This window comes from Biomphalaria glabrata, chromosome 15 (assembly GCF_947242115.1).
Source record: "Biomphalaria glabrata chromosome 15, xgBioGlab47.1, whole genome shotgun sequence".
Taxonomy (NCBI): domain Eukaryota; kingdom Metazoa; phylum Mollusca; class Gastropoda; family Planorbidae; genus Biomphalaria; species Biomphalaria glabrata.
Genome location: NC_074725.1, coordinates 6,914,696 through 6,933,088, shown reverse-complemented (window position 1 = coordinate 6,933,088; position 18,393 = coordinate 6,914,696). Strand labels below are relative to the sequence as shown.

Here is an 18,393-nt window from a genome sequence, read left to right as displayed (position 1 = left end):
TCCCCGTGGTGGAGGCTGTCCAGGCCTGAGCAAGCTATTATAGCACAGTGCAGGACAGGCCACTGTCCTGTTGTCTCATATTTCTCGCGGCTATGGCCAAATTTTGATTCACGGTGCCCCCGCTGCGGGGAAGAAGAGGAAACCGTGCCTCATATTCTGTTTGACTGCCCCAGACTTGCTGATCTCCGTCTCAACAGGTCTGGGAAACCCAAAATTCTCGACCTGTATGGCGACATTTATGCACTACGCAAGACAGCAGGGTTTCTGTCAAGGGCTTTTGCAAGAGAGGATCTTCTCTGTAAGCGGTATGTGATGAATGGAATTAGGCCAGCTCAAGGCCTTGACTTTTCTCAGGATTTAAGGGAAGGCAGAATTCCCACGGGTCAGAAACTTTAACGTTTTTTTCACATGTAGCCTATAGAGAAAATAACTTCTAATCTTACGTTGGGCAACACTGTCATAAGAGTCAGCTTGTAGCAGCTCCAGGCTTACAGCGTCAACCCAGGGCCTGTACTAAAGTATACATATTGAATATCTAAAAAACATTTTTTTATGAGATTGAATTTCTTTCTTCTAATATATATATAATATATATAAATCTTGCCTACTTAATTACTAATACGTGGATTTTTATTAAAGCTTTGGAAAGAGTGTAGATGCCTTCACCAATAATCCTGTCCTGGAGCACTCACCAACTTAAATCCGGCATGCCGATAATTATACACTTTAGAGGAGCATGGCTGCGAAACTTCTCTATCCCGAGATCTGCGAACCATGAAAGATTGACATCACGCCACACTTAAAACGTTTCAATAGGCTAATCGTTGTGGACAGCTGTACAGCTTTTATCGACTCACTCTGTCTGTCTGGTAAAAACGTTTGTACACGCTATACGTCACACACTCATTTTCGGATTAAGTTTAAACATTGCGCAATAAATCATTGGTGTAAACAAAGCATGAATAAAGCAACAAATTAATACATTTGTCATTTAATTACTGGTAATTTATTATTTTGTTCAACACAAACAAGGGAAATTAAGCCTTCATTATTCACATACGACTACATATTTAGGGTTTCGTCCCCTTAAATACTTAAACTGAAACAAATTTGAATGACTTCAAACAAGACTTATCGCCATCTTTTACCACTCCCATTCTGCTTTCACCATTCAAATTGACTTTGGGTAAAATGCGACAAATTTGTACAAATACTCCTTCTTCCCTAGTGCTATTAGAGCATGGAATGGGTTGCCTGAGGTAGCCAGGAAAACTAGTGACTTTTCAGAATTTAAGTCATTGGTTAATATGCATGACTAAATGCATGACGCGTAGGACGTAATCATCTTCGTTTTTGAAGTAACGTCTGTAATATATAAGATAAGATGATAAGATACAATAAATTGATGCTCGAAATTATATTTCTGTCATGAAAGGGTAGAACTAGTTCACATTGCCATTCAATTCTTCTTCCAGGATGAGTTCATTCTTATAGCCATTATATTCTTATTTCAGACTCGATTTAGTTCTTAAGATCTAGGCTCAGCTTATCCCAGAATAAGTTCAAGGCGAGCCCTATTTCTCTGGGCCCATGTGGGTAGTCAATGTACGTATTGTTCTTGATGTGATACAGAAGGTCAGTTTTGAGGTCAGTGATGTCTAAAGAATCTTTAATCAAAAACACCAACACCTGGCGTCCAGTGTGAACTGACTCCATGTTGGCCATCTGAGCAAAAAGAAAAAAAAAGATAGTAAATTCAAATTGTCACAAAGGTTTTCAATTAATATCTCATTTACTATCATTACAAAGATACTTCAAAATATTTAAAAGTAACCTTAAGATTTAATGGTAACCTAGAGGTCTAAAAAGTAATCTAAAGGTCTAAATGTAACATAGAGTTCTTAGAGGTAGCCAAGAGGTCTAGAGATAACATAGAGATCTAAAAGTTAGTCTAGATGTTTAGAGGTAATCTAGAATTCTAAGAGGTAATCTAGAGGTGTAGATGTAAACTGGATGTCCAGGGGTAACCTGGAGGTAACATTGAGCTGTAGAGGTAAACTGGAGATTTATAACCTACATGTCTAGAGGTAGCCTAGATGTCTAAGAGGTAACCTAGATGTCTTGAGGTAGCCTAGATGTCTAAGAAGTAGCCTAGATGTCTAAGAAGTAGCCTAGATGTCTAAGAGGTAGCCTAGAGGTCTAAGATGTAACCTAGAGGACTAAGAGGTAACCTAGATGTCTAAGAGGTAACCTAGATGTCTAAGAAGTAACCTAGATGTCTAGAGGTAACCTAGATGTCTAAGAAGTAGCCTAGATGTCTAAGAGGTAGCCTAGAGGTCTAAGAGGTAGCCTAGAGGTTTAAGAGGCAACCTAGAGGTCTAAGAGGTAACCTAGATGTCTAGAGGTAACCTAGATGTCTAAGAAGTAGCCTAGATGTCTAAGAGGTAGCCTAGAGGTCTAAGAGGTAGCCTAGAGGTTTAAGAGGTAACCTAGAGGTCTAAGAGGTAACCTAGATAACTGGGGTTAGCCTAGATATCTAAGTCTACGTTTAACAGCTAAAAGTAATGCCTTGAAACTATCACCTGAAGCTCATAATTACACCAGGTGCTGTTAATGAGGTTCTTGGTGAGTACCACAAGAGTCTTTCTACTCTCTCTGATGGCTGTCAGGATATTGGATGCGATGTAGTGCCCCACAACAAAGTCTCTGCCATGGACGAAAACATTCAGGCCCCTGTTACTCAACTCTGAAAGTAGGAAACATAAAGGTAACTCTTAGTGAACACAAGACTTAAACACAATACGAATGTTTATTGTTTGTAATCTGTTCTCTAATCTCTTATCTAATTTGCAATCATATATATATATATATATATATATATATATATATATATATATATATATATATATATATATATATATATATATATATATATATATTTAACATCGAATTCACTATCATGATCTTGTAACATAGGTTATGTGTTGAGAATTAGTTGCATGAGTACCCATTAAAAAAAAGAACAATACATAAAAACATAAGCTAATTACGTGACCTTAACAGACCATTCAAATTAAAAGATCATGTAGTTTTACTACGTATTAATAGCATATCCAGAAACTTTTATTCTTCAAGAGTTTGGTAAAGCGCTTGGCTTCGGAACCGAGAGGTTCAGAGTTCAAATCTAAGTGTAGACCGGGATTTTTAATTTCAGAATTCTAAAGAGATCAAATTTTATCGGGTACCTGACTTTAGTTGGGGAAAGTAAAGGCGGTTCGTCGTTGTGCCAGCCACTTGTCACCCTGCTCGTTAACGGTTGGTCTAAGATACAGATGAGCTTGACATCATTATCTGTGTCGTAAACTGCAAGGTCTGAGAGGGGGGGATACTTTACTTTACTTTTACATATAATGTTCAATCTTCCCTCTAGATATTGATAGTTCAATAAAGCAAATATCAGGCGAGATAACGATCACGAGTCGATACTGTGAACAAGTTTCTAGAAGCCGAGGTCGGGTCATAGATGACCAGAGGAAACACGTTAATTATTATCGTCCAATCAGCGAATGAGGTCATGGGGAAAATAGCATTGGTCAGTTTCTAGAAGGCCACAGTTAACAAAATATTTAGGGGAGCAGATCCTATGATTCTGGGAAGTACGATTTAGAAAAGTATAAATAAGGAGAAAGTTAGTTAGTCAGGTCCTCGCATTGTAACGATTTTTTTTATAGTAACAGTCTTAGGTTTAGACGCTTGGGGGGTCCAGTAGTTGAAGTTACATTAATTGAATTTGTATCATCAAGTTGTTTCAATAACAAGTTATGTCAAGTTGTACTATTAGAGAGTTTCATTTGTTGAAGATGTTTAAGTCAGGTTGTTATTGAAATGAGAATCTTCGACTATGTGTAATTGAAAGAAGTTTAATAAATAAGTTAAAAGAGAAGACAGATGTTTCTTCAGTGTGTTCTCAAGTCATTTATATTATCTCCGACAAGATGATTCTGTTTGAACCATAACAATAATTAATATAAGAAGAACTACCAAGTAATAAATAAACAGCAATCATCACAATAACACAACAGAAATAAGTTCGCCTTGTTAGCGTATACAGTATGGACTGTATCTGTGGTATGAAATAAGTGTTTTCCCTACTACAGAACCTATTTATACTTTCTACTTTCACAAATGGACCATTGCTTGCCATTTTAAGCCAATTATCTCCCCTCGCTCGTACTAACATCTAAAATCTAAAGTGACAAACATTTTTCAGTTTGAAATACCAATGTCTATTTCACACTTATCATGAAGTTTCATTGACCTTATCTAACTTTGATAGTCCAATAACCTTATCTAACGATATGATGATTCATTGACCTTATCAAACAGTATAATGTTTCATTGACCTTATCTAACAAAATGATATTTCGTTGACCTTATCTAACAATATGTTTCATTGACCTTATCAAACAATATGAAGTTTCATTGACCGTATCTAACGTTTCATCGACCTTATCTAAAGCTATTTATGGTCCTGTGGTACGTGCTAGAAGCCCAGCAATAAAATAAAGTTCAACTACCATTTTACTCGGAACTATGTGTAAAACAGATATAACACTAGAATTTAAGCAAGTAGAAAAAATATTAAAGAATGTTTAAGCCAGTTTATAATAAAAAGATTCAAGCATATTAACTATAAATAAGGCAGCATTAGGGTCCTTTTTTTTTTTAAATTAAAGTAAATGATTAATTAAATTGAGCGACAAAAAGAACAGTCCTGGCCAGGGAATGAACCATGAATCAAGTGATTCGACAACTCCATAGACCCTTCGGAAACTGGATCCATCGAGTGTTTAACTGATAGACTACACTGATAGACTACACTGATAGACTACACTGATAGACTACACTGATAGACTACACTGATAGACTACACTGATAGACTACACTGATAGACTACACTGATAGACTACACCTAACTTGCCATCAGACATTAAGTAGCTGGTGGATCAATGGACCTCATTCACCAATCGTAAACAAACAACATTTAGCCACGTGGTGCTCTATCTCTTCTATATAATTTACGATCTAATGTTAAATTCATGATGGTTGTCACGTGACAGTTTTTTCCATTGTTTTATCAATAAGATCACGTGACTAAAGGTTGTTTATTTACGATTGGTGAATGAGGTCCATTGAATGTTAAAAGTAAAAAAAAAATCTTTAAAGCTATGAACTTGACTTGAACTAGACTTACCCGGCATCAGACGTTGCACTACAAATGTTTCATCTTGATGAGCATAAGATACAAATACGTCGTAAACATAGCTTCTCGTCTCCTGGTTATGGTGACCTTCCTTGACCTTCAGGTAAGCCGCGTAGTACAAATACCTCAAGTGCCATCGAAATCTGCATTAGATGGACAAATAACCTTGAACTTGTGCTATTTAAACAATAAGCTCACACACACACTGATATGTATATTGAAACAGTTCTGTAAAAAGTGTTGCTCGATTTTTACAAAGCTTAAATCAACTAACTCTGTCTGATAAAAAATGTGTACATGTTATTTCTCCCACACCCATTGTCGGTCAAGCTGAAACTTCGCACAACTATTCATTGACATAGACAAGACATGAATCAATTAAAAAAAGTAACCAATCAGACAATTAATGACTGGTAATTAATTTTTTTTGTTTAATAGCAACAAGGGAAACTATACCCCAGGATGCATAGATATGGCTAAATGTGTTGGGTTTAGTCCCCTTAAATAATCGTAAACGCAAAAAATAATCTGCCTCGCGCATTCTTCACTCAAGTTGATACTTTAAACATTTATTTATTGTACCTAACAAAACATAAACCAATAATCAAAAATGCTCAATTACTCAATTATTGGTAGTTAATTATTTTGTTTGATATCGAATAAGGGAAATAACTTGTACCTATTTGTAGAATTTAAAAGACGGAGTGCTTCATCTTTAGATAAGGATTTTTTTTAATATTTTGCTTTTTTATTTTATAACAAACGTTCTCTAATTTATATATAACCTTTTTTTATTGTTATAACTTTCTAATTAGCGTTATTCAGAATATTTGTGGGAGTACATTGACAAAAATAAAACAAATACATCAGACCAGCAGACGGATAACGCGATATCTTTAATGTATAAAAGTAGACCTACAATGTCAGTAACTCAATGAGTTGAAAATAGTATGTCATTGATAGACCTAATTAATTAATTTTAATGGCCCCTGAAAGGGTGAATAGCCACTATTAATTATGATGGTCTGTCTGTACGTCCAACCGTTGTCTGTACGTCCAACCGTCTGTCATCCAAGAGACTTTAAAAACTATCGAAATTCTGGTTTCACGATAATTTGAGGTCTTCGTTTCAATTTTTTCTAAAGCAACTGTTTGTTTTTAAACTAATTATGTAACCTTTTTTTGTTCATACAGTACACTTCAATGTAAGGGAGATAACGTTAAGAATGAATGATATATTTTTAGGAATTTACATTTATATATTTATACCCACACTTTTGCAAACTGTTAAAATATGGTTATGAAAGTATTTTATAGAACAAATCAGAGTCCGATGTGAGTATAGCGAGTGACACCTAGGCTAAACTTACGAAAATGGGGTCTCTGCAGTCACATGAGAAATTATTCAATGAGATGAATCATAGTGTTTACTCCAGCAGGAGGCCAACAAGATTAAACTACAAACAAGCTAATTTTAACCATGTGTGACAGAGGCCTGGGTGAGGGATATATACAACGCAATTAGAATTTGTAACTCTACGTTATAGCTTCTGATCTTCTATAGTACAGACGCTCTTACAAGAAAGATATTACGTCCTATGCGTATCCTTGTATTAGTCATACAAGTGAATTTAAGGCGTATATTCCGCTATGTCAATATTTTTTTCTGGCTGATTCAGGCAACCCGACCAATGCTTTAATGGCTTTAGGGAAGAAGGAGCACTTGTAAGAATTTTTCCAATAATATGGAATAAGAAATGCGCCTTTATATATATATATATTTTTGTATTTCTAAATTATTGTTTAGTGTTTTGTGTATTTCTTCTTAAATTTGTAGTCTTCTGTGCTGAAGTGTCTCTAAGATAAGGGCTTTTACTAATGGTGTTTTCATACAACAGCATTTCACAGGGCTTCTTTCAAGCGACACAAACTCTCTTTGTAGTTTTTTAAATAATTTTATAAAGTAATATGCATGCAATTGAGTGACGCCCTAAGTGTTAAGCTTTATTTAATTTCTATACCACAGCGCTTCACAGGGCTTCTATCACGATAAGATTCGCGGGGCCGTTTGTTTTTTTACAATTTATAAAGTAATATACATGGGATAGAGTGGCGCCCTTAGTCTTAAGCTTTATTTAAAGGTTTTAAAACTTATATATTTCATTTACACAGTTATTCTCCAATGAATTACGCGCTATAGAGATAGTTTTTGTATACCTCATTTTAATGGGTAACTTTTAGGGTAAAACTTAAACATTTAAAACTATTATTTTGTCAACAAAATGTATGTGACCTCAATTTAGTTCAAAAATTAAAAAAAAACACAATGGCAACAATCAAAACAACAAGCAAGGAAAGAAAGACATTACCTGTACAAAATTCCAGCAATCACCAAAATAATCATAGTCAAGGTACTAAATATAACTACGAGCAACACTGAATAGTTGTCTGCGCATGCGTGGTTCAGGTACTGTAGGGTCTCCTCGTAGGCATCTTCGATGATTTTGTAGGACCCGTCCGGATATACACACATGTAGTTCTCAAACGCGGGGTTGAATGCTCTTGAAGAGACCATCCATAGAATCATATCCAGGTACTGGCACTCACAGCGGATAGGGTTAAATGAAAGATCAATTAGTATTTCCTTTTTGGGGTCCTTTGTAAGGTTATCAATATGTTCCCTTACGTGAAGAGGCAGTTCTTTGATCTGGTTGTGACTTAGATCGATCAGCCTCAAGTTGGACATGTGATCTATGGTAATGTTAAAGTCCCACATAATGTTCTCTTCCATATGAAGCTCTTGCAGTGCATTTAACCCACTCAACAAATTTCGGTAAACTTTGGTTAACCCATTGTAAGACAAGTCTAGCCTCGTGAGTTGTTTCAAATAAATGAATGGAGTGATGTTGTAGTGAGAATTGATTAAAAAATCACCTAAAGTGTTATGCCCAAGAAATAACTGGTCCAGGCTGCTAAAGTTCATAAAAAAATTATCACTGATGTTTTTAACTGAACAATGAGAAAGGTTCAATGATTTCAACTGGTTAAGGCCAGCAATCGGGCCAATTAAAAATGGAAAATAATTGTTATTAATATTTAACACTTCTAACGAATTATTGGGATCTACTTTTAGGCTTTTCAGTATGTACGACAGTCCGTAAATCGATAAATTAATTCTGGTAACTTTTGGCGGTAGCTTGAAAATGAAATCCTTTTGCAGTGAAATTGAATTTTCCGACTGGCTGCACTGAAATTCTCCATTGAACAACGTATCAGGAAAGTCGTTCAAATTTCCTCCTCTCAAATCAATCTCTTCCAAATGCGCCAAATGGTTCAGTTCCTTGATGTAATACCCATGAGATAAACGATTATTTTTTAAACTTAGATACCTAAGATTACTGGGAAGAAAAGATAGGCTTTTGGTTGCCACGGATATAAAATTACAGCCATCAGCTTCCAGATAAGTTAAAGATCTTGGTAAACAGTCAATTAAGGTCCTGCCAATAGTGAAAGGAGTTGCATAACCAGGTCTTATGAAATTGATTTTTAAAATTTCCAATTTATAATTACGTATCTCTCGTATGACGTAGCTAAAAGCAAACATTTCAATTAGAAAGTTGTAGCTCATGTCAAGAACCGTCAAATTCTTTAAAGGCACCAAAGAACCATTCTCCATTGCACTGCCTACAAGTTTACAATGACTTATATCCAACAGTTTAATACGACCAACGTTCAGAAATGTGTCATTATATAAAGAAATTAAATTGCAAAACTTTTTTTTGTTGCTAGATAATGTCAAATTTTCTAGAGTTACCAATGCTCTAAATCCAGGACCTAACGTTTGATTATTCAACCCATCCAAGTGTAAGACCTTCAGGCGAGTAAGATTAGCAAAACTGTCGTCTGGATAATTCGAGTTCTCACAAGTCGAAGGGTCCGAGTTTTCGTCCAATTTTAAGAGTAACAACGAGGTTAAATCACCGAAAACGCCTTTAGGAAAAGTGAGATTGTTGTAACACAACTTGTTTTCTCGCAAATTAAGTTCCAGAAGTTTGTTTAAGCTTGCAAAAGATCCCACTTGAAGTTTAGCGATATTGTTTGAAGATATATTTAAATACTGCAGCTCAGTGTATCTACAGAAGCAGCCATAAGACAGATTAGAGATTATGTTGTTGGACAAGTCTAGAACTCGAATAGAGGCTGACAGATTCTTTGGGACAGTGGAAAGCCCTTGACCTGAACAGTTACAGGCAATATCTGTACACTGACATTGACCTTTAAACAAGATTCGTCTGCTCCAGCCGATATTGTCTGCGTTGTAGTACGAGAATGAATTATCTTCTCCCGTAATACAATTCGAAGACAAGACAATGCATAAGAAATGAAGTAGCATTTTTATGACTTGACAAATTGTTCAGGGTACTGAAAGATAAACATTATATTGTAAACATAAAATACAATTTTAAAAAGTTTTAATAACCTATGAAAGAGTTAAATACTTGATTACAAGAATGAGCTTTTTGCTTAAATTATGAATTCTAGACCAGAATAATGGATTATATTATATGAGAAAGAAAATATATAGAAAACGTTTAAGCGAAATGTGAGGGAAATTTATCAAAGTGAATCAATTTGTCATGATTTGCAAATTATAGGCAGGTGGGTAACTAATAAATAAGCAGGCCCAAAATTTAAGGAAAGGTTTTGAGGGGCCATAATATTTGTTTGAATAGTAAAGAAATTTCATTTTAAATTTAATGATATACAAATTAAAGGCCATTGCTCGATTAATTTATCAAATGGTTTATTAACCTATTAATTAATTTTCATATTTTTTATCTTCTTCTTCTTATCTTATAAAACACACAAAAAAAAGATGATTACGTCCTACGCGTCATGCATCTAGTCATGCATGTTAACCAATGACTTAAATTTTGCCAAGTCACTGGTTTTCTTGGCTAGATCAGATATTCCATGCTCAAATAGCACTAGGGAAGAAGGAGCATTTGTACAAATTCTTCCTAGAATATGGAACGAATAAATGTGCCTTTATCTTTGTGTCTTTCTGAGAATTTTATTAGATTTTGTTTTTGTATTTGAAGATTATAGTTGAGTTTTTGTGATATAATTGCTATTTTACTTCTGAGTCTTCTCTCCTGAAAGCTTTCTAAATTTATTGATTTTACTAAAGATGTTACTCTAGAACTCTAGACAAATGTGAATATTCGTTAGTTATAAATCTCACTGCTCTATTTTGTGTCTATTCCAGTTTCGTAATGTTTTCGTCAGTTGATGGGTCCCAAACAGAGGATGCATATTCTATTATCGGCCTAACCAAGGTTAAATAACATTTTAGTTTTATGTTCTTATTTAATTTATAGAAATTTCTTTTAATAAACCCTAATGCTTTGTTTGAATTTTTATATTTTCATCAATATGGGGATTCAATGACAGTTTTTCATTTATTATAACACCTAGGTATTTTTGCATTTTTAGTCTGTGAAAAAGATAAGTGGAATTTGTTTTATTTTTTTGTTTACTCTTAATAACTGACATTTTTCTGCTCCAATTTGATTTAATTTCTATAATTCATCTAATTCTCTTTGTAAAATTCCTGTATCTTGTGTTGTTTTTATTGTTCTATATAGTATGCAATCGTCTGTAGATAATCTGACGTTTGTTTCTGAACTAATGCAATTAGGTAATCCATTTATGTAAATTAAAAATAGTTGTGTACCATCAGGTCCAGATGCTTTAATTGGTTTAATGTTCGCTAATAGTTTTTGGATCCCATTTATTGTACTGCTATATCTCCTATGTTGTCTACTTGTTCAAATTAAGTAATATGTCTCAAGTTATATGTGTGTCAGGTGACGCGGTGGCTGGGTAGTTAAGCGCTTGGCTCCCTAACCTGGAGTCCTGGGTTCGAATCTCGGTGTAGACTGGGATTTTGAATTTCGGGATTTTTTGTGGCGCCCCTAAGTCCACCTAACTCTAATGGGTACCGTGTTTCAATGTACATGAATTGATTTTAAAATTATAGTGATTTATAAATGGCTGCTCCTTGTAAAACCTTCTTGTGTCACACTAGGTGCTTAAACCTCATAGTGCTCTGTATTAGAACACTTCTACATTATTTAAAGTGATTTTCTTATTACGTTGTTTTCGTAGCCTATCATGCGTTTCAATCAGTGTTTCCCAAACTGTGCTCAGTGGAACCCTAGTGTTCCGCAAGGCCTGATTTGTTCCACCAACTACTGGAAGATTAAAATAGTTGGCAACCACGTGATGTCCTCTCTCTACAAAAGTGATCCGCTGAATACTAAGTATGTATGAAGTGTTCCGTTAAGGAAAAAGTAAAAAAAAACAACATCCCAAAAAAACCCACTGAAACAATCAGTCCACTTTGAGTTTCCGTGTTCCTAGATGAGTCATGTATCACCCTCAGCGTGCTCCTTACATAATACAAAATAAATAGACAATAACAATAGTTTTTAAAAGGTTATGTTAGCAGAGGCGTAGTGAACAAAAACGTGCGCCCGGGGCTAGAAACTTTATTGGCGCCGCCCACCCCCATTTTCCATGAACATCAAATAGAAATATAGGCTTATAATAGAATACAAATAACCTTAGAATGTATAACCGAACTAAAATATCTACAATAATTTTTATTTTTTTTTTGCTTGTGGCTCCCCCTGAGTGTGAGGCCAGGGGCGTAGCTAGGAATTTTCCATCGTTTGGGGGCCCGGGGGGCTAGACCGCTTTTGGGGCCCCTGCATTTTGCGTACCCTAGCTACGCCACTGGATGAGGCCTGGGTCATCGTGCCCCCTCGCCCTCCCCTTACTACACCTCTTTATTGTAATAACTGAAGAGAAGCAACTCAACGAGACATAGATGTTTATTTACATGGAGACATAACAAACACATAGGACATCTGCCTTGAGCACAGCATCTTCATATCGGTCATAGACTTGGGCGGAAATCGTTCTTCTTCCTAATGTAAACATCCTTCCTAGTCTGGTTTCTAGAAGTGCGCACCTTCTGCACTAGCCTAGTTGGCGGTGCGCATGGCAGAGTTATAACAGTATGTTAGTGTATACTAGTTTAAATATAGCATTTAAAAATAATGATGGTTTCAATTAGCATCGAGGCAATCTTAAATTACAATATTTAATTTTATACTGAAACAAGAGTCAACTCATTAAGTAGAACCTGTGATGCGGTAGTGGGACGCTATTTGTAAGCGTAACTAAGTCAGGTTTGAGTTTAGGACTTAAAGGATAAAGGAAGTAGGTCTATTTCAGGTATAGGAAGTCTAAGTTTGCCAGAATGGTTTTGTAGGCAGACGACCCCGCCCAGTTAAAGCGATAGCTACGTTCATTAAAACAAGTGATCAACTAAAAACAAAAACAACACAACAAAATAATAAAAAAATAGAGTTTATGTCAAACACAAACTCACCGGCGGCCCTTGAGGTCAGTTATAATCATTCATAGTTTATTTTTGGCGACAATCAATCTAGTTGACACATGTACGGTTGTGGATTAGCATAAACTGACTTGAAAATCATTTTTAGATGAATTTTTTAACTATCTGTAAACAATATGCATTCTAAGTTTTTAAGCAAAACACTTCCGGATGATCATGAGTAATACCTAGTTGATATAATCTTTTACTTCTGTTACATTTATTAGACCAGCGTTTCCCAAATTTTTTTCTATAACGGAACACTTCGCAAATTCTAAGTATTTAGCGGAACACTTTGCTTATTTTTTTTCTTTAGAGAGATTAATTTAAGACGTGGCCTAATTATTCTAGTAGTTCATGGAATATCTATTCCGGCCTTCCGGAAAACTAACGTTCCGCGGAACACAGTTCGTGAAACACTCAAAACCTTTATAAATAAATATCAAACCAAAGGGTTTTGGGTTCAAACCCTGCAGAAAAAAAAAAGTAAAAAAAACAACTAACGTTCCCCCAGGTCTATAGAGCAGATGGTGTTAAGGTCATCTGTTGTTTTTTTTTTGTAAAAAGAGCAGGGTGTCATGTGGCCAGCACAATGACCAACCGCCTTTACTTTCCCCAACTAAAGTCAGGTAACCATTGGAATTGGGTGGAAGCAGGGGCGCCCTAAAAAACATAAATTCAAAAATCATAGTCTGCACTGAGATTTTAACCCAGGACCCCAAGTTCGCAAGCCAAGCGCTTAACCACTCAGCCACCGTGTCCCCTCCCTGCCGAAGACAGGGATTTCAAATTTCAGAAATTAGAACGTCCAACGTTGAAATAATTATCTTATAAAATACTGACGTTACTTCAAAAAAAAAAATGATGATTACGTCCTACGCATGTTCCTAGGTCAATCTTGTCATGCATGTTAATCAATTAATTAAAGTGGTCATCATCGAACCACGATGGACGAACTATATAAATTCATTTGCTTTCCTGGCCGACTCAGGCAGCCCCATTCCTTGCTCGAAGCACTAGGGAAGAAAAAGCATTTGTACAATTTGTCCTAGCAAATGGAATAATAAATGTGCCTTTGTGTCTTTCTGAGTACTTTATTAGGTTTTGGTTTTGTATAGACTTTACTGGAAGGCATCGGTGACAGCGCACTGAGCATAAAGTGGTTACTCTTAGCTTATCTTATAAAATACAGACGTTACTTCAAAAAAGAAGATAATTACGTCTTACGCATCATGCATCTAGTCATGCATGTTAACCAATGACTAAAATTCTGCCACGTCTGGCTGGCTCAGGCAACCCATTCCATGCTCTAACAGCACTAGGGAAGAAGGATCACTTGCATAAATTAGTCCTAGCATATGAAACGAGGAATTTTCCTTTATCTTTGTGTCTTTCAGAGTATTTCTTATTAGAAAAAGACATTAACCAACCAGTCGATGACCTCTGGAATTTCATTAAAAACCATCTTAAAAGCATTATAGAAAATCATATACCAACTAAATACGCATCAAACAAAATAAATAAATGCTGGTTTAATAATAGACTAAAGAAGCTTTGTAAACAGAAGGAAAACCTATATAGAAAATTTAAAGAAACTAATGCGGAAAGAGTTTACAAAAAATATATAAAAATTAAACACTTAACCCAAAAAGTAAGCAGACAGCTGCAGAGTGAATACATAAACAATGTAATATCTAAAGATAACAACAAAAACCTATGGTCATACATTAAGTCTAAGAAAATGGAAACAACAGGCATAGGACCATTAAAAGATGAACATAACATAATACATAATGATAATGAAACTAAAGCAAACATCCTAAACAAATACTTTGCATCAGCATTCTCAGCCCCAGGAGACAAAGACATATTACTGATTTTGAACCAAGTAGACAACATAGAAGATATAGAAGTACAAGAAAATGGAATTCAAAAACTATTAGCCAACACCAAACCAAATAAAGCATCTGGACCTGATGGTATTCCAGCTAGATTACTCAAAGAACTAAGCAATGAGCTAGCCCCAGTGTTCAAAATACTCTTTCAGGCTTCACTTAACCAGGGCAGTGTACCAAAGGACTGGAAAGAAGCTAATGTCACCCCACTATTTAAAAAGGAGAAAAATCTGACCCAGGAAACTACAGACCAGTATCACTTACCAGCATCACATGTAAAATCCTAGAACACATAATATGTAGCAACATCATAAACCACTTAGACAAACATAATGTTCTCACACCATACCAACATGGCTTTAGGAAATATAGATCATGAGAAACACAACTAATAGGACTAATTGATGATTTTTCAAAAGGTTTAGATAATAGTGAACAAATAGATGCTATCTTACTAGATTTTTCTAAGGCTTTTGACAAAGTTCACCACCATAGTTTGCTTAAAAAATTAAAATATTTCGGCATTAATGGTCCACTGCATCAGTGGATTAAAGATTTTCTGATAGGGAGAGAACAAACTGTAATAATAAATGGCTCTAAATCAACACCGATAACAGTAAACTCAGGTGTACCTCAAGGAACAGTCTTGGGTCCACTACTATTTTTAATTTACATAAATGATTTACCAAATTGCATTAGTTCAGGAACAAAAGTCAGATTATTTGCAGACGATTGCATAATATATAGAACAATAAAAACAACACAAGACACAGATATTTTACAAAGAGAATTAGATGAATTACAGAAATGGGAATCAAATTGGAGCATGTCTTTCCACCCAGAAAAATGTCAGTTGTTAAGAGTAACAAAAAAACTAAAACAAATTAATTCCACTTATCTTATTCATGGCAAACCAGTAACACAGACTAAAAACGCAAAATACCTAGGTGTTATAATAAATGAAAAACTGTCATGGAATCCACATATTGATGAAACTACAAAAAAATCAAACAAAGCATTAGGATTTATTAAAAGAAATTTCTATAAATCAAATAAGAACATAAAACTAAAATGTTATTTAACCTTGGTTAGACCAATAATAGAATATGCATCCTCCGTTTGGGACCCCTCAACTCAAGAAAACATTAAGAAACTGGAACAGACACAAAATAGAGCAGTGAGATTCATAACAAACGAATATTCACATTTGACTAGAGTAACACCTTTAGTAAAATCACTAAATTTAGAAAGTCTTCAGGACAGAAGGCTCAAAAGTAAAGTAGCAATCATACATAAAACACTGAACCATAATCTTCAAATACAAAAACAAAATTTTATAAAATACTCTGAAAGACACAAAGATAAAGGCACATTCCTCGTCCCATATGCTAGGACAAATTTGTACAAATACTCCTTCTTCCCTAGTGCTATTAGAGCATGGAATGGGTTGCCTGGGCTATCCAGGAAAACCAGTGACTTGGCAGAATTTAAGTCATTGGTTAATATGCATGACTAAATGCATGACGCGTAGGACGTAATCATCTTCTTTTTTGAAGTAACGTCTGTATTAAATTAGATAAGAAGATAAGATATTTTATTAGGTTTTCGTGCAAATCAATAATGTAGAGGTTATCTGTATTACCTACAAGCTCTCCAACAAACATGTTAATGGTTGAAAACAAAGTTAACTTTAAAAAATATTACACTTTTGACGATATGACAGACATTGAAATAGATAGCTGTAGCAATGTAGAATTTAAAAAAAATACTTTCAGATCTTACTTAAAAATTACATTTAGAATCTCTTTAGTCCTTTGATTCATTTCAGTCCTTCTAAGCACATACACATATATTTCTTACGCCACATATGTTGTGTATGAACTAAATTGGATCGGAACACTTTTCTCTATGGGAAAACAGGTACACAGAAGCAAATTGAAAATTCTACCTTCTTTGAGTTTGAGTAATCCAGATTCAGAATTGACAGTGATTAATTTGACAAATATTATTTCCCCCCCCCCCTCCCCATTTCTATTGCCTTTGTTGCATACACTACAGGATACAATATGTTGTCCTGTCCATTCTGATATTTTGGCACCACTAATTTAATTTGCAGAGAACATAGGCTTAAACATTCATGCAATTTATTATTATTATTATTTCTCTTTTTTTATGGCTTCAAAAAATGTATAATTAAAATTTTCTCTAAAATACAAATGCTTCACGTGATCATTTCTTATAATACATTACTATTGGTTATAAAAATAAAGACGCAATGTAATTGAGGCATATTTACCTTTCAAGAACAACATTTTATTAAGTTTTATAATCACTTTCTCTTTTTTTCTTCTGGTGTGAATATTATATAATATTACATGCAGATATAACACATCAAAAGTAACACAATATCACCTTTCCATGTATCTGGCTCATAAATGTTTAATTTAAATTCTTCAATAGATTTCTTCGTTTAAAAAGGTTAGCTCCTTTCTTTATTTAACTTCGCAATTGTTTCAATCTTCAATCGATGATATAAATAGTTTCGTTCTTTTACAAGGGATAATTTAAAAATAAAAAAGATATTTAGCACTTTTTTAGTTGTCAAAACAACATTTTGAACGCACTTGTAGAACACGTTAGCTATTCCCATTTGAAGTCAGAATTTTACTTTTAGCTATCAGGAAGTTTATTATCGCTACTTTTCATTCAATTGACCTCTCTGATAGGCAAAATGGTCTTACTTGATACATGAAATGGTGTGTTAGCCTCCTTAAGTACGTTTACTTGTGTGATAGTTTAAAAGGTGTGTTAACAGTCTAAATGAGCTAGATGTGTTGGTGTTGATGTACTCTACACACACACAACCCCCCCCCCCCCAGACATGTACATATAATACATACATATAATTGCATAAAAGCTACTCTATTAGAGGGTGGGCAATTCTTTTTTGGTTACCATGCTTCTTTATTATTCACTTCTAAATCAGATGTCAACTTTTATCCCTTTCAGTCCATTAGAATATGGGAATTTGTATCAACTTTGACATTTATAGATATTTTACTTGATAATTTGAGCAGTTTTAATTAAACGAAAATAATTTCACAAAGAGACAAAGTAAAACATAACATTGCGGTCAAAATATGGCTAGAATACATAAATGAAGATAGAGGTGCTAAGTTATTATTACATATGATTAATGGTAATTATTTAAAGATCTAGACTTCAGATACAGATCTAAGTAAAGTAGTATAAACCAGAAAGCACCTCTTTTTAATATTTGAGCCTATAAGTAATAGCAGACGCTTCTTCGCTGGCAATGGAGCATCATCAGCAATGAAACGTCAACAATAACAGGGCAACTCTGGATGGACACCGACACTTCTAAATAGCCAACACTGGTAATGACATTCCCAAATCAGTAATGCGAACCAAAAGGCCTACTGATAGCGGTAACATCAACGCTAGCAAGGGAAACAATCAATACTGTCCATTACTGACAGGAGTAGCCTAACACTAAACACCTAAACATGATTCAGAGTCCTCCCTATGCTTTTGGTGGCCACATTAAGGAGTATTATACGGCCAAGGTACAAATCAACTCCCCATACTTGAACAAAACTGTGGAAGCAATAGTGGTTGACGAAAGACCGTTCGAACTATTGATAGAAAATGTTCTTAAAATTGATTTTCCTACTAAGTCTCAAATTACCATATGGAAAGAAACTTATAGCTGGCGGCCGTGTTCTTTGTCTTTGGAAGAAGCCTCA

The 18,393-nt window shown here is 34.8% G+C and overlaps 1 protein-coding gene across 3 annotated transcripts; it reads right to left on the bottom strand.

The window, feature by feature from the left end:
* Positions 1 to 978: 978 nt before the first annotated feature.
* On the bottom strand, positions 979 to 17,485 carry LOC106062320 (toll-like receptor 4). Of its 3 annotated transcripts, none has more exons than XM_056012164.1 (5): positions 16,923 to 17,485; positions 7,633 to 9,685; positions 5,255 to 5,406; positions 2,583 to 2,746; positions 979 to 1,725 (listed from the first exon to the last, which is right to left on the bottom strand). In XM_056012164.1, exons 2-5 carry the CDS (start codon positions 9,654 to 9,656, stop codon positions 1,522 to 1,524), a joined length of 2,544 nt encoding a protein of 847 aa, XP_055868139.1. In that variant the 5' UTR covers positions 9,657 to 9,685; positions 16,923 to 17,485; the 3' UTR covers positions 979 to 1,521. The 3 variants fall into 3 exon arrangements, with proteins under 3 accessions (XP_055868139.1, XP_055868140.1, XP_055868141.1); XM_056012165.1 differs by having other exon boundaries at positions 17,039 to 17,484; XM_056012166.1 differs by lacking the exon at positions 16,923 to 17,485 and adding an exon at positions 16,409 to 16,603.
* Positions 17,486 to 18,393: the final 908 nt, after the last annotated feature.